The sequence below is a fragment of the Geospiza fortis genome, unplaced genomic scaffold (assembly GCF_000277835.1).
Source record: "Geospiza fortis unplaced genomic scaffold, GeoFor_1.0 scaffold13, whole genome shotgun sequence".
Taxonomy (NCBI): domain Eukaryota; kingdom Metazoa; phylum Chordata; class Aves; order Passeriformes; family Thraupidae; genus Geospiza; species Geospiza fortis.
Genome location: NW_005054384.1, coordinates 753,771 through 770,051, shown reverse-complemented (window position 1 = coordinate 770,051; position 16,281 = coordinate 753,771). Strand labels below are relative to the sequence as shown.

At 40.2% G+C, this 16,281-nt stretch overlaps 1 protein-coding gene across 2 annotated transcripts in view; it reads left to right on the top strand.

Annotated features, from left to right (window-relative positions):
• The window catches only part of MICAL3 (microtubule associated monooxygenase, calponin and LIM domain containing 3), a 157,112-nt gene that overhangs the window by 62,151 nt on the left and 78,680 nt on the right, over window positions 1-16,281 (top strand). For both annotated transcript variants that reach the window (XM_031060507.1, XM_031060508.1), the window contains exons 5-17: window positions 38-139; window positions 733-888; window positions 1,414-1,514; window positions 2,486-2,743; window positions 3,300-3,415; window positions 4,682-4,808; window positions 5,319-5,412; window positions 6,513-6,660; window positions 7,904-8,100; window positions 9,028-9,140; window positions 9,621-9,683; window positions 10,408-10,581; window positions 11,591-11,683. In XM_031060507.1, coding sequence (XP_030916367.1) covers window positions 38-139; window positions 733-888; window positions 1,414-1,514; window positions 2,486-2,743; window positions 3,300-3,415; window positions 4,682-4,808; window positions 5,319-5,412; window positions 6,513-6,660; window positions 7,904-8,100; window positions 9,028-9,140; window positions 9,621-9,683; window positions 10,408-10,581; window positions 11,591-11,683 — 1,742 coding nt within the window. The remainder of the gene's footprint in view (window positions 1-37; window positions 140-732; window positions 889-1,413; window positions 1,515-2,485; window positions 2,744-3,299; window positions 3,416-4,681; window positions 4,809-5,318; window positions 5,413-6,512; window positions 6,661-7,903; window positions 8,101-9,027; window positions 9,141-9,620; window positions 9,684-10,407; window positions 10,582-11,590; window positions 11,684-16,281) is intronic.

Below are 16,281 nucleotides of genomic sequence, written 5' to 3'. Positions count from 1 at the left end.
CCATTTATATTGTCACTAACTTGGAGTTTATCTACAGGAATAGGTTGGCGTGCACTGGTCCATCCCAAAACTCATCCAGTGTCTGAGTATGAGTTTGAAGTCATCATTGGAGGGGATGGCAGGAGAAACACCTTAGAAGGTAATGGTTCATAATTCACCTCCAAACAGAACTTATTCTTAAATTTGTTGGAACAAAAGTGGCCTTTAACACACCAATCAACATCTGGAAAGACCCTTGATAGTGCTATAGGGACAGTGACAAGTGATAGGGAGATTAAAAGTCCATGTAAACATCCATTTATAGCAGAGACATGGGTGGTCTTTATTTTCTTCCTCTAAACTAATAAAGACATGAGGGTTTTTGATCTGGATAATTTTTCCTACCATTTTTCTTTAGTTGTGTTGCTACTTCTACCTTTGGGTGTAGGAACTGAGGTGTTGAGTATTATTCTGTGTAGCAGTGAATCCCTTTTTTTTTCTTAATGGAAATTGCAGCTTTAGGAACTGAGATGAGAGATGAGGTGGTGGGCAGCTTTTTCCCTAAACAACACTTTTCTGATGAAGCAGAGAAGTGTTGTTTAGGGAACAACACTCTTTTTCCTCTTTGGATGAGTTTGTAGCTCATCAATTCCCTTCTCTCCCTTTACTTTGTGAGTGCACCTGCCTGTGGCATACTGATCCCTCTCTGAAGGATGTTTGCTTTGCAGCATTGCCACTTTATCCTTCCTGCAGGGTTTCGCCGAAAAGAATTCCGTGGCAAGCTTGCAATCGCTATCACAGCAAACTTCATCAATCGCAACACCACAGCTGAAGCCAAAGTAGAAGAGATCAGCGGTGTGGCCTTCATCTTCAACCAGAAGTTCTTCCAGGACCTCCGAGATGCCACAGGTTTGCCAGCATTTGACAGATTTCCAGTGAAATATAAACTATTTGTTTTTATAATTACGATTTTGCAGCTCAGATTTGTGTGTTTAATCAAGAATCAAGCATCTTGTGCAAGGCAGTCAGTCAGTGCTGCCTCTGAAATATGACTTCTCTATTTTTGTAGCTGTTCTGCTGTACAAAGCAGATGTGTGTCACTTTGATTCAGAAGTGGAGAATTTATAGTTTTCAGGAAATCAAAGCCCTAAATGAGAAGAGGTCATGAATCCAGAGTTTTGTTTTTGCGCTCCACATCTGAATGCAAACCTTAGAGTGATGATAAATGGGTTTTTTAAAAGAGGTAGCTTTATGCAGGTGAAATGTGCTGTGGTTTTGTTGACAGTTCAGATTTTAAAGTCATCCAGAGCCAAGGCAGAAAGTTGCTTGGCATTCTCTCTTTCTAACCATGCAGTTTCAATTCTTCTGGTAGAACTTCTGTTGCACATAACTCCTAACTTGTTCCTTCATTACCATCTTTTGTTCTGTCACAAGGCATTGACTTGGAGAACATTGTCTACTACAAGGATGATACGCACTACTTTGTCATGACTGCCAAAAAGCAGAGCTTGCTGGATAAAGGAGTGATACGGCATGTGGGTATTAACTTCTGTATTCTCTGTAAGCTAAAATTGTGGTGATTTACTTTTGGTAAGGTGAAAAGTAGGAAAATGTGCTTTTCCTCCATCACATAATGTTTTCCTACAGTTGTTATTTCAGAACGTGAATGTAATTGTGTTTGAAAAGGTAGTTAATGCCTTTCTGAAGTATTTGAAATCATCAGACAAGTGTTACAAAACCTGTCCTTTTCAAATTTGTCTGCTTTTGTAGATTTGGGAGTTTTGCTCATGCTAAGATAAAATATTCTGAAGGAACATTTAGTAGCTTAGTTGAGCTTCTCTTATTTTATGGGAATGAAAAATGCTCAAAAGTTTCTTAGCCCTTTCACAGTCAGAAATGCAAGCAGGACTGATTACTGTTTGCAATAAAAGTTCTATAGATTTTTGTCACAATGATATTTTCTTGAAAAATCCCTTCACCCAGGATTTTCTCCTGGGAAGCTGAGAAGCCTCAGAGAAAAAGGAAAACAAATTCTTATCCCATTTGCTTCTCCTGTGTTGTGCTCACATGTGTTTGGAGATTGTTTACCAACAGGTGGTTGTTTCTTTGGTTTCGTGTGAATTGTTTTGACTTATTGGCCAATCAGGGCCAAGCTGTGTCGGGGCTCTGGAAAGAGTAATGAGTTTTCATTATTATCTTTTTAGCCTTCAGTATGTATCCTTTCTGTATTCTTTAGTATAGTTTAGTATGGCATTCTTTAATATAATATGAATTGGCCTTCTGAGAACATGGAGTCAGATTCATCATTCCTTCCTGCCACGGGGCACCCTGCAAATACAATAGATTTTCTCCTGGAAACATTAACACAGATAGGAATGAAAGAAATTAGCAGGCAAATTTGTATGAGTAGAATTGTCAGAATTTTAATGCCAGCTACAATATATACCAATCTTGAAACAAACTTGTGGGTTTGACCAAAGCGCTTTAACTGTGCTGGTTTTGACAGGACCATGCCGACACAGAGGTCTTGCTGTCCCGGGAGAACGTGGACCAGGAGGCTTTGCTGAACTATGCCAGGGAGGCAGCAGATTTCTCCACTAACCAGCAGCTGCCCTCACTGGACTTTGCCATCAACCACTACGGGCAGCCCGATGTGGCCATGTTTGACTTCACGTGCATGTACGCCTCCGAGAACGCCGCCCTGGTGCGCGAGCAGAATGGCCACCAGCTCCTCGTGGCGCTGGTCGGGGACAGCCTCCTGGAGGTTCGTGGTCAGCTCTGAATGAGCACAAAGCACTGAGATCCATGCTGCCTGACAGAGAGGCACTCTAAGGAAAGCTGCTGTTTGTTATAGAAGAAAGTAGGAGGTTGGAAGGAAGGGTGGGAGTGTTGGGAAAACAGAATTTTTAGCGTGGTAATGATCGCACTTAAGAAAATGTGTGCAGAGCTTTTTCTGAAGTTCTGTCTGTTCCATCTGCTTCTTGTTGACTCTCTACAGAACCCACTGTAGGCCTGCTAGTAGTTAGCATTTTGTAGTTGGTTTAAAAAGTGCTGTCTTGAAGAGAAGCTGTTAGGGCACCCCAGGCTATGAATTACTGTTGGAAATAGAGGAACACTGGCTTTGGGAGAGCTCTTGAGCTGTTCACTGTACATCTGGTTTCCTCTAGCCCAGTGGGAGTGGAACTTGAAGCTAATTACTGAGTTATAATTTCCCAGCGGATTACTGCCTGAATATGTACTTGATACTGCTTTAGGATTTTCCCTAAGTGATGCTTTTCCTTTCTCTGCTTTTTTTTTCCTTTGGTAACCTGTAATATCAGCCGTTTTGGCCAATGGGAACTGGAATAGCCAGGGGATTTTTGGCTGCAATGGACTCTGCTTGGATGGTACGAAGTTGGTCGCTCGGAGCTAGTCCTTTGGAAGTCCTTGCAGAGAGGTAATGGAGAAAGTGAATACATTTACAGTTCTAATCCAATCCTCCAACATCTCATCATTCATTACAGTTTCTTTTAGTACAAATATCTAGCCAGAAAGGGAGATACAGACTCTCACTGTTTTTAAGAGAATGCATGAGGGTATAATTCAGTTAAAGAAAAAAAATTTCAAAGGAGTTGATAAACTGAAGTATATGGATGAGTAAGAAATGTTGCTATTTCTGGACCTAGTATTAAAAGATTAGATGAGGAATCTTTTTTTTAGGTGCTTATTGACATTGCATGGACAAAATGAGCCTGTCACCAGCCCTTCAATGACAAACCAGATAAGGATGTAGGTGCCTTTAAGGTACCAGATACAAAAGTTCTTGCTGTCTCCTATTATCTTGTGAATACTTTTTATTATTTCCTTGTAAGGAAGCTGTGACCTGCTATCTTTCATGTTGTCTTCGGTCGCTTTGTTTCATATAAGCCAAAGAGCATCTTGTGTTTTTTGAAGTATTGAGTTCTTGATGTGTTGATCAGCTTTGCCTGAGTGTGGTTTTGGTGACTCAAGGGGCTTTCTTGGAGATCAGAACTCAGGTAATTAGAAGAGGGAGTGAGTAAAAGCAACAGTTTTTAGGTCCTATTAAACTTCAGCAACTGCAGCTTCTGACCATCAGGAACCATAATATAATTTCTAAAATGGCACAATTCATACTTAAAATTCCATTTGTTTGAATTTAAAAAAACAGTGAGGAAAATAATGTTGCTGTTGAAGCCAGACTTCATCACCTTCCCATTAGCCACTTCAGACAGCAGTAAAATCTTCCCTGGGCTTTCTCTTCCACATATTGAACAGACTCAGTTCTCCTGGCCTCTCCTCACAGGGCAAATGCTCCAGTCCCCTTGGTGGCCCTTCTTCCTGAGTCCTTCCTGTATTTCAGTGTCTTTATTGTACTGGGCAGCCACTTCACTTTTGCTTAGTATATTGTTCTCTTCCCTCCTTTGGAATTCTGTACTTGTATTAAAGTGCAGATTTTAATATGGTTATGCTGGCTGTTAGCTATGCAGTGTCTGAAGTGGTTAGATTTCTGATTTGAATGTTTATCTCCCCAGAGTTTACTTAGCCATGGTAGTAGTGATGCATCTCTTAAAAAAAACAAAAGCAGAACAAAACCTCAAACCAGCCAAAACAAACCAAAAACCCCAAACCACCACAAAGCCTAAGGAAAACAGATGAACCAAAACAAAACCCCAAACTTTTTTTTTTGTGTTATTTTCCCAAGGGAAAGCATTTATAGGCTGCTGCCTCAGACCACCCCAGAGAACGTGAGTAAAAACTTCAGCCACTACAGCATTGATCCTGCCACCCGATATCCCAATATCAACGTCAACTTCTTGAGGCCACAGCAGGTAAGTCACAAATGGTGCTCCTGGGTGCTTGCAATCTGCAGTGGCTTTCCTCAGGTGAAGCTGTGCCAGGGTTTTGGGAACAGAGAGTGATGTGTGCGTGGCATGGAAGCAGTGAAAGGCAGTTGCATCAGTCATAAGTAGGCTTTTGTACTTGAACAAATTCCTTTTTAGGAATGTTTCATTTTGATAATTTTAACTGTGATATAATGATAGAGGGAACCTATAAATTTGTGTTTTCTATGTGTGCATGTGCATTTTCTTTGTAATAATCCAGTCTAGCAGTCTGTCATTGCAATTTGGTATCCACTGAGCAGCAGCAGTCAGCTGGACTTTACAGCACTGATGAGCTGATTCTTGCTGTTGTGAGGTTCTTGGGGTAGGATTTTTGCTACCTACATGTACTTATCTTTTGTACCTTGGGATGTCTTCTTAGTGTCTTCTGGTTATTTCTGTGTGTGTCTGGGGTGCATGGCATGTTGATCATTTAAATGTTTTTGTGTGTCATTTTAGGTACGCCACTTGTATAATACAGGAGACTTGAAAGACATTCACCTGGAGATAGAGAACTTTGTGAACTCCAGGACACCAAAGCTGACTCGAAATGGTAGGTCTGGCTGCTGTCCTATTCCTTTTGGTATTCTGGAACTGGATCAGTGCAGGAGCTAGAGAGCAGCAGGGCAGTAGGATATTATTTAACCATTCTCTTCATTTAGAAAATGTATCCGGTAATTGTTTTGTGAGCAGTCTGAGCTTACAGTTTTTCAAGTTCCATTAGCATGGGAATTTATTTTTGTTTACTTAATTTCCCTTGCTTTATAATGCTGTTAATTTTCTAAGCACATTTGTTTGTATAGGCAGTTCTTTTCACCTCCTTTACCTCTAACAATGCCGTTGCTTAAAGTGCAGAAGCTTGGACTGAGTTCACTCTAGCAGTAGACTCAGAACTCTTACAAATGTATCAGAAGGTATTACTTGTGCAGTCTTGCGTGTTCCTGCTTTCCTTTTCTTTGTCTCCTCTCTCAACTAAATGAAACCTCACTTTGCCTGCATTATTCTGAGAGCTAGATGCCTTGTGATAAGCATTTCAGTAGCTGTCTCCTTGTCTCTACCCTGAGGGCTATGTCAGACTTTGCCCTTTGCATGCCCAGATAGTGTTTTGGGATTCCCAGAGTGGCTTTTTGCTGCTAAGCCTCCCTTTCTCTGCTGAAGAGCTGTGTAGTCTCTGCTCTTTGCCCTGGAGCCATGTCCCTTTAGGCTGCAATCTCTTCAGATCTTCTGGTAAGACAAGGTCAGAATAGGTGAGTGCTTTTAAAGGAAAGTTTTCAAGGGAGAAGAAGTTACAGAAGTACATTTGTCTGTTCTTCCACTAGAAATGGTGTATCTGTATGTCCTTTTGATCATATTTAACAAGCCTTTGCAACTGTTTTATATTTCCTGGGGCTCTTTTACAATAGCTAGGGTGAAAAGTCTGGCAAGTTACAGCTTGGATAATTAGTTTTCAGCAAGTTAAAAAATACTTTCTTGGTTTCAAAATAGATATTGATAGTATTTTTAAAAGAAAATAAGAATCCTGTTCTCCATTGTCGAAGGAGCTTGTTTTTTGTATAAGGTTTTGCTTGTTGATTCATGGGGTTTGTGTTGTACTTAGAATTTGAGCTGTTGTTAATTTCTATTTTGAAATGTGGTTTGTTTTTTTTTTGACAGAGTCTGTAGCTCGCTCTAGTAAATTGCTCAGCTGGTGCCAGAGGCAGACTGATGGATATGCTGGTGTTAATGTGACAGATCTGACAATGTCATGGAAAAGTGGCTTAGCTTTGTGTGCCATTATCCACAGATACCGTCCGGACCTAATGTGAGTAACTGGCTGCTTCAAATCATTGGGAAGAGCAGGAAATTAGTGATGTTTGGAACTAATAATATGGAGTTGGAGGCAGTGCATTTGTGACTTATGAAGAAATAGATTGAAATGAATTCAATTAAACTTGATAGAAAGCAACATCCCGTGATTCACTAGCAGAGTGGAAGGTCATGATAGCTTAATGAATTTGAAAATAAATGTGTTGTCATTTTCCCTTCTGGATGATTTGGCAGAATTAAGCTTCAAATTGGTACTGACTGGAAAGCATTATTGACTGACAGATTTTATGTGTGAAGTGAGTAAGGAACAGTTCATAGCTTCAGTTAAATCTCTTGTGAACAAGTCTCTGCACAGCCCTTTATAAATTTCCTGTTTAACAAAGCAGCTCTTCCTAAAGACTTTCAGGCTGCTCTTTCTAAAATAGTGACCCACAGCCTAAATAAAGAGGTTGTTAGTGTTTGCACACTGACTTGGTGGTTGGGTAAATGGCAGAGGTGTCCTCTTCAGTGATATATTGGGTAAAACAGTGCCCAGATTCTAGAATGGGAAAACACTAGCTGCAAAAAGTATGATAGCAAAGATTCTGGTACTTCAGTCTGAAATGTCTCCAACTCCCCAAAGGGACATCAGAAAAAGTGAATTCTAGAGCTGTACTTGAAGGCATAACCCACTGTAAAACATACTGAAAAAATGTGGAGTTATTCCAATCCATATGCACTGAATTACTTCTGTATTAGTATACTTAAGTGAACATGAGCTACACTGTTTAATAGCTTTATAGCTTGTGGAGAGTTCAAACAGTTCTTAAAATGCTTCATGTAACTCTCTACAAGCTCTAATTTTTCACATAGTTATACAAGTTTTGGAAAAAGCCAGCAGGACAAAAATATGGATCAGTCAAGAGAAAAGGGGACAAAAAGTCAACATTTAATTTAGTTCCAAGTACACAGAAGATTTTATGTAGGAGAGAACATACATCTTCCAGTAAAGCAGGAAGTGGAGAGGTATTTCAGAGGATGATGCTTTTTAAGAAGAAAAGTGTAGGTTTTTAGGAAGGAACAAATTTTAAAAGCATATATTTGAGCTAAAGTTCACTGTAGTTAAGTAGCATCAACTTTGCCATGTTGGTGGCAAATAAAATTAAGATTTCAAGTGAAAAAAAAGATGGATGTCTGAGTTCTTTCAGAAGATTGGTTTCTACTTGATTCAGTGCAAGGCCTCTTTTTGCCCTTTGCAGAGACTTTGATTCCTTGGATGAGCACGATGTGGAGAAGAACAACCAACTGGCCTTTGACATCGCTGAGAAAGAGTTTGGGATCTCTCCCATTATGACTGGAAAGGAAATGGCATCTGTTGGAGAGCCAGATAAGCTGTCCATGGTGATGTACCTCACACAGTTCTATGAGATGTTCAAAGACACCATCCCCTCTAGTGGTAAGCACTTTGGGGCACTTTTGTGAGGTTTAAATACTACTCCAGGGTGAATGTGTGTGCTTCAGTTACCTTATGCTGCTTCTGCATGAGCACATTGAGTAGTTCTCACTGTAGCTTTACATTGCAAAATGTTGACTTGTTACCAATGCTGATAAAAATCATGTTAGCAGCAGCAGGAGCAAAATAAGGAGTTAATATACAATAATGTCCTCAAAAGTTCTAAAGTTCACTTTTTAATGTCCTCAAAAGTTCCCTTCAGCCCTACTAGATACATTTTCTGCTTTCTTACTATTGTTTGTCTTGGCTAATGTGCCTTGCAAGTAGTTGTTGAACAGGTAGTTTCAAAACACCAGCTGAATTTTGTACCTATTTATCATCTGTGAATGGTGAGACTAATTTCAGGCCACTGAGGAACAAAAGATGTTTGATCAGAACTGAAAGATGTAATTACCTAGCCCAAATCAATATGGGCCAGCCTTTAAATATTGATAATATTGTAACAGCTCTTTATTACTGATGATCTTAACTCACATGTATCTCCCTGGTGAGGAGGAGAAATTCAGTTTAATAGCCTTTTAAAAATATAGTATGTATCATGTATTATTTCTAAAAGTCTGGACTCTTTTTAAGAATACTGATGTTCATGTTCCTTAAATCATGCTCTTTAAATGTAAAAGTAAATAGAGTAAACACAGCATCTGTTATGGGTGATTATAAACCCTGAAAGAACTGCTTTGGGCAAAATGAAAAAGTAGAATAGCTGAGAAAGGTATTCATTCTAGACATTAGTGATTTTGTACAGTGACTTTAAGAAAAAGACTGCTATGTTGAAAAGAATCAATGTGTCCTTTAGTTGTGTATTTAATAGCAACACCACAGAAAAAAAACTTCATGGCATTCCTTTGTTCTGCCTGTTGTCACTAACAGATAGCCTGGAGCTGAATGCAGAGGAAAAGGCTGCCCTGATTGCCAGTACCAAGTCTCCCATCTCCTTCCTCAGCAAACTGGGACAAAGCATCTCTCGGAAGCGCACTCCCAAGGTAAGCAGGCACAACCCTGGGAGCACTTGAACAGCAGCCTACTGTCCAAGCATGGTGCTACAAATGCAGGTGTTAGTGTCTGGTAGTCTGCAAGAGACCATGTGTTCACCAGCTCTTGGTGTGGGATGATACATGGCATCTATGACTGCAAAATTACATCTGTAGTATGTACTCTCAGAGGTGTATTTCAGTCTTAAAAGCTTAGCCTTGTGGTAGTACTTGGGCATTTATTTTCTCTTGGAACATAGCTAGTTGTTCAGTTTTTGATGATTTGAAAGTGTTGAAGAATTGTCCAGTTGAAGGTTACAATCCTCTAAGGAGTGTCTAGCAAAAAACTTCTTTTCTTAAACAAATGGTGAATGAACACAGGGAGTTAAATAAGCTTTACAACTAAACTGATTAGGTGCACTGATGACACTTATCTCAGCCCAGAGAGGTATAAGAGTTATTTTGTTCTTCCCCCACTCCTTCTGTTTTCAGGACAAAAAAGAAAAGGAACTGGATGGTGCAGGAAAGAGGAGAAAAACCAGCCAATCTGAGGATGTAAGTATTACAGCAAGAGGTGTCAGGGAGCAAAATAAATGGTAGGTATGTTTTTCCCCACTTCAGTTGTTTCATTGTTTTAGTATCCAGGCAGGGATAATATAGGATTTTTTGGATAAAATTCACTTCTTCGTTAGAGGTTACACTCTCATGGTATCTTTAGTGCAAATATTTTACTAATGTTTATGAAAGAATATTACATAACAAGTGAAATGTTGCAGTTCCCTGATGTTCTGTTTTTATTGCAAATGACTATGGTTTGGTGAGGACATCAACACTCAAAACTTCTCAGTGAAGTTGTGTGGTATTGTCAGAAGCTTGATGTATATTTAAACTTTAAGTTTGGTGTGTGCAAAAAGCATACATTTCCAGTATGCCCACAAGGCAGTTTTTCAAATTGAGTGTTTGTAGCCAAATGGGTACAGGTGAATTAAAATTCAGTACTTTGGGTTTGTTGTTTGAAGATGAACCTTTGGTTTGTGTCAAGGGTTTCACAGGGGTGTTTCAGCTGAGATCTTTTTGGTAGGTATCAAATAAGATTGAAAAGATCAGTAAAGTTTAACAGAACATTTGATGACTTGCCAAAGGAAATTAAAATCTGAGCTTTCAAGGGAGGCTAAGAGATTTGTTATCTATAGTGTAAGAGACTTTTCACAGCAAAGGGGTAGAAAGGAGAAGGTGATCTGGTTGAATCTTGTTAAATTTTGATGTCACTGATTGTTAGGAGGACCTCCCACGAAGCTACAGAGAAGAAAGGCCCACACTGGTGAGTGCCCTGACAGAGAGGAGAATTGATGCTGCCATTGGGAATCAGAACAAAGTCAAGTCCATGGCAACCCAGCTGCTGGCCAAGTTTGAAGAGAATGCACCAGTGCCGTCCTCACACTTACGAAGACAGGTAGGAGATGGATAATAAACCCCTTTGTCTGCAATTGTAGAGGAAAACCATGGATGATAGCATGCATTCCTCAAGCCTGGATGCTAGTGTTGCTTTTCTACTTCAAAGGCTCTCCTAAAGAAGAGTGAAGTTTACACAAAGCCTAAATTTTACAAGTACAGGGTGGGGGAGACCAGCAGTTGAGTTTCTTTTATAACTACTATTGCTCTTTAAAAGCTTTCCAGGAATGTTCTCCTTATGCTGTTTAAGAACAACCATTTGATTTCTGATTTGAACATTTTCCTATCAGGTTACATCTGTTTGTTCTTGTGAGCTGTGATTAAGCTTTGTACGTGTGTATGTGCAGCAGATAAATGCCTGGGAGTTTCTTGGCAATCAGGTGTTTGTGTCATTCCAAATGAGGCTCATTTGTTCTCCAGGATGGTATCTGAGCTGCTGCAACTGCAGGCTAGCTGTCTTTGAAGTTAGATTGAGTCACTTCAAGCTGCTGCTGGCAGTGCAGTGTCAGCAGGATGGGGCTCAGTGTGGTTTAAGTGCCAGAGTCCTTGCTCTGCTGCATGAGTCCATCCCCACAGCTGGTGCCAAGCTCTGTGCTGCCATGGCCACGTTGTGAGTGGGACCTGACCTGGCTGCTTGAAAGCCAGCTCAATTTGTCTCTGTCACCCTACATATCAGCATTTGTAGTGTAACATAATCAGAATGGCCATGTCTATCCACACCATAAAATGTTTCTTCAGCTGCTACACATTGGCTGGCATACTCAGCCAATGATTTGAAGAAACAATGAAATGAAAGGAAAGGTCCAAAAATATGTGAAGTTTCCCATTTTTGGATGTTTTTTTTCCTTTTTATATTTTACTTGCTAAATGAATTCCCCCCCTCCCCTATTTTTTTTTCCTTAAATGTTTGTCTGTCTTATTCTGTATTCCATTCCTATGGCTTTCTTGGAGTTTCCTTCACTATTTTATCTTTCCTCCTTGGTCCCACCTTCCCTACAACCTGCATGCAGCCACCTGTCCTGCCTTACCAAGAGCGTGTCCACAGCCAACCATCCAGCAGACGAGAGCAGGGCCGGCTTGCCCCCATACCCCAGTGGAAACAGGTAAAGAAAACTCATTCTCACTACAATGCACCTCCTCACCCAACACCACCCATCACTGTTGTGGTTTTAAGCCAGTCCTTTTCCAGCACCTTGTCTGAGTCTGTTATTTTAAACAATTTCCAGTGAATAAAGTCAGCGTCTCCCTTTGGTGATGATGGATGGTTTAATGTTTCAAAAATATTTAATCAAATTTACCCTGCCTTCTTGTGTGAGTTTCAACTTACCAAGACGTTCATTGATGTTGCAGCAGAAATTTTTGCCATAGAATTTCTAGATTCTTCTGTTAGAAATAAAGGAAACATGTAAGCAATTATGGAAAATCATGAGGTAAAGATGTCTTATCATCTATGATATTAAAGCTCTTCCTTGATATAAATAGTAAAATTGGTTATCAGTTTTGCTATTCCTATGTGAAATCTTAGGTGTTCTGTAGTTGCAGGAAACTTTCCTGTGGTTTCCCTTTCTTTCATGCAGGTTTCCTTGCCAGCTTCTCACACTTGTTGCTTTGCAGACTCCTGTGTTACTGTGAATTCAATACGTTTTAGGTTTTCTTTCACAGAATAGGGACCAACAGCAGAAAAATCAGCAGTTATCAAATTTTATTTTCTCTCTAATGTTTTGGGCCATTGTCATTGCTGCTGTTTTTCTTTCAGCCATGGGCTTTCCAAAACTAAGGCTTCTGTAATTTTTTCAAGCATTTTATGATACTTAACCTCACTGGCTTCATCTGCTTCCACTGTTTCCCTGTGCAAATGGCCTCCTCATGTTTCTGAGAGAGCTCAGAGGTATTTTGCTGACAGCCATAATTTGGAGAAACATCTACTTCTCTCTGGCTGTAGTTTAATCAGAGCATACTTTGGAGTCAAGAGGAAGAAGATGACACTGCTTTGGAAATTCACTGTTCCTGATGAATATGGATTCATGGTGATCTTTGGGTCTGAGGCATTCAGCACAATTAATGCTGCATGTCATGACTGGTGCCCTGATCTAGAAGATTTCTCTTCAAGGAAGAAGACCTAAGTCCAGGGAAATTATTGTCAGGATGCTTTGGTTTCCTGACTCAGTGTTTGTTCTTCTACCTTTTGTCTCATCAAAATCTTCTTTATAGGCTAATGAACATTTTGAGATGGATTCACATAATTCATGATTAAGGCAAATTTTATTTCTCAAGAATACTTATTAAGGCAGAAAAAAAAAAACCCTGAAGCAAAAAAGCTGTACAATATTAAGTGAGTTGATGAGCACTGCTTATATTACCTCCTAGAAAATGAAAAACTGGATTGCACTGGCTGTCTTTCTGTTTTAGCGCTTGGAAAATGCCACATTCCTGCACCATTGAGATTTCTATTTAAATTTGTTCCTGAAGGTTTATGAAGGCTTTATAATTAAGCCTTTATAGTGAAACACTAAAGTTCTTATTGTCATTCTTTTGTCATTGATAGAAAAAAAGGACAAAGTTTTATTTCCTGTTTTTATTGAGGATTTTTCTCCTCACCAGGGAGCATTTTTTTGGGTTTCTTTGTTCTTGTTTATACCTGCACTACACAACTCAAAAGAAATTTTAAAAAAGGAAGAAAAAATCCTTCTGCTGTTCCTTGATGTTGATAGCATGTCTGTATAGCAAGAAGTGTAGGGCATATCTCTGAAAAATCTTTCTGCAACAATTTTACTTTGAGAGGATTTAAATTATTTTTTTCAACACTGGCAGTGATTGCCCTGTGTGGATGATTGCCCTCTCAATGTTGCACATGGAGATGATCTTTCCTTGATTAGTTCTACTGCATCAACACAAGATGATTGATTCCTGGGTCCAGATGTCTTGCAGGATTTGCAGTGCTTTTGTAATGAAGAAATATAAAACTGGGTCTCAAGGATGCCAAATCTGCAGGATACAGGAGGATCAAAGCCCCACTGGCAGGGTCCCTGTTCCAAAGGTTCCTCACTGTGTGCCTGGGGAAGGGAAGAATATGGGTTACCTTTATTCAAAAGCCATGGAGGTGCACAGAGCCATTTATTCTTGACTGAACAGAGAGCAGCTGAGAGCGCTGAGCCAAGCAGCCAGCTTTGCCAAGCCTGCACAGAAATCCACCCCTGCAGGAAGTTGTTGCTGGAGCAGTACCTCAGCTGGCTGCTGAGATTTCCGGTTCTGGTTGCAGGCAGAACCTGAGAGTTGTGAGACTTCACCTTTTGATGGTGCTGGACTGGTCTTCTGTGGTGACATTGGTCACTCTGGGTTTGTAGCTCATCCCTGAGTGACAGACTGCCAACAGAGAAGTGCTGCTGAATGCCAGGACCTGTCACTGAATCACCAGGTTGGAAGAGACCTTCAAGATCATTGAGTCAGCCTGCACCCTAACACCTCAATTAACCCTGGCACCCAGTGCCACATCCAGGCTTTGTTAAACACATCCAGGGATGGTGACTCCACCCATCCAGTCTTTCTTTAAAGGCATCCACCACCTCCCTGGGCAGGCCATTCCACAACTTTATCACTGCTCATGCTCAAAGGATTACTATTGCTTCTGCCAATTTCTTTAGGGATGATATATGTTTGCTAGAAAGAGCTGTTCATGAAGCTTTTGGAAAGGTTTCTCTTTTGGCACAGGAGTTGAAGTTCAGGAGCAGAAACTTCTGCTACTGACTGGAGATATCACATAGCAATTATCTTCTAGGGGAGAGTGCTTTGAAGAGGAGCAAAGCAGCTCCTAAGGGGACACAGGGGAGGTGTTGGGTGTTACTGAAAGAAACCACAGGTGGCCTAATGTTCTTACTAGCTGGCAAAATGAAGTTGAGATCCTCTCTTTGGGAGAAGGGCAGTTATATGATTGACACGTTTGGTTCTTCCTGTCTTTTGGAAACTGCATGGAAGTGGAAAGTGTATTGCAAAAGCATAAGAGTGGTTGCAAGGAAGAGAATTGTAAAGGAAGTGGTCTGGGTTGGACCCACAGTTCTGAAGAGAAATTGGCATCTGCCTTGGGGTATTGCCTGCTGGTGTCTGTCAGATGGAGAGCCTTAGCTGTACTTGCTTACCAGTTTCAATCTAGAATCTTGCTTTGCCCTTGAATAAAGATATTAGGTGAGCAGTTTCCTTGAGCTTGTAAGGCAGGATACCTCTGTGTGTTGTATAGGTGAAGTAGAGGTATCTTGCTAAGAGAGAATTCCTAGATAGAATGAAATCCTGGAGGAATCTGTTCTGAAGCAGTTGTTACTTTCTCCACATGATTTTTAATGCTGTCTCTCTGGAAAGGCAATACCTTCCAAAGAGCAAAGGGGTTAAAAACCTCACCAATCTGCTCCTCACAGCATTCTGCGTGGCCTTCATACCTTGTGAATTGGTTTATAAAGTTAATTTATTGAGTTACACTTTGAGTATGTTGGCTTTTGTTGTCAAAATTGGTTTTGTGTTCTTATGAGCATCACAGCAGCATCTAATGATGCACAAAGATATTGAGAAGTGAATGTGCACAGTGGAAATGTAATTTTTTATATGATGGTAATATCACCTAAAAAGGCTGGATTGTGTTTCATGGTCTGGTGGTTAGTCTCCTCAAATGAATGCCTGCTTGTCCAAGAACATCTTCCATCATGTGCTCTATGCTTTCTGAGCCATTTTGGCTGCTTTTGGGAAAGAGCCTCTCATCCAGGATCATGAAGCCATTGAAAGACATATGGTCTATCCAGAAGAGGATCTAACTGGACATGGTGTGAGAGACAAGCCTTTTAAACTGAATTTTGCCCTGGATTTCCAGACCTTCATCTTGTAGCCTTCAGCAGTCTTCTGTTGTTCTGTAGGTCTCTTGTCAGCAACAGCTTTTGCGTGTCATACATGAGCTTAAATCATGCTTGATGTGTACAAGGATACTTGTAAGATGGAGATCCCATGTCTTTTGATGCACATCTTTTCTGCCTCTGGACACCTGCTGCTTATTCTTTTGAGACCATTCCCTAAAGTGTGACAAAGGGCAGAAGTGCAAACTTTGCAGTGATTTGGTTGGAACTGTGTTTTTTGAAGATAAGCGATGGCTGAGATGACCACAGGCAGCAAGAGCTGAAACCTCAACAGGAGAGAACTTAAAACACCAATGACTTCTGCAAATACTGCTTTTTTACCTTTAATTTTTTATTTAAATATGTTGATTATTTTCTGCTTTCCTATAGTCATCCTTTTCTTTGTGTGCTCAGAAATACATTCTGCTGGAGGGCTGATGGAACACCCACTTCATCTTCATGCATTCATCCAATATTATATTCTGAGATTTGCCTTGGAAAAATAAGCAAGTTTGTGAAAATTTTGACATTTGAAATGCAAACTTGGCCATGGACAGATGAAAATCCATGAGCAGCTCTGTGGTTGAGAACATTGCCATGCTTTCAGTTAGAAATTAGTGACTTAATAGCTATGCCTTTTGAAAACAACATATAAATGTTCCTCATCCACTGCTGTGCAAAGTCATATGCTTCAGTTTAAGCTGCTTTTAGCATCTGTTTGAGATAGAGGAGTGTATTATTTATCTAACTGTTTTGTTGAAAAGGAAGAGAGCACCCAAACAGATGTTAGTGCCAGCTCATCTGCAAGGGCAGTAATAAACATCTGTAAT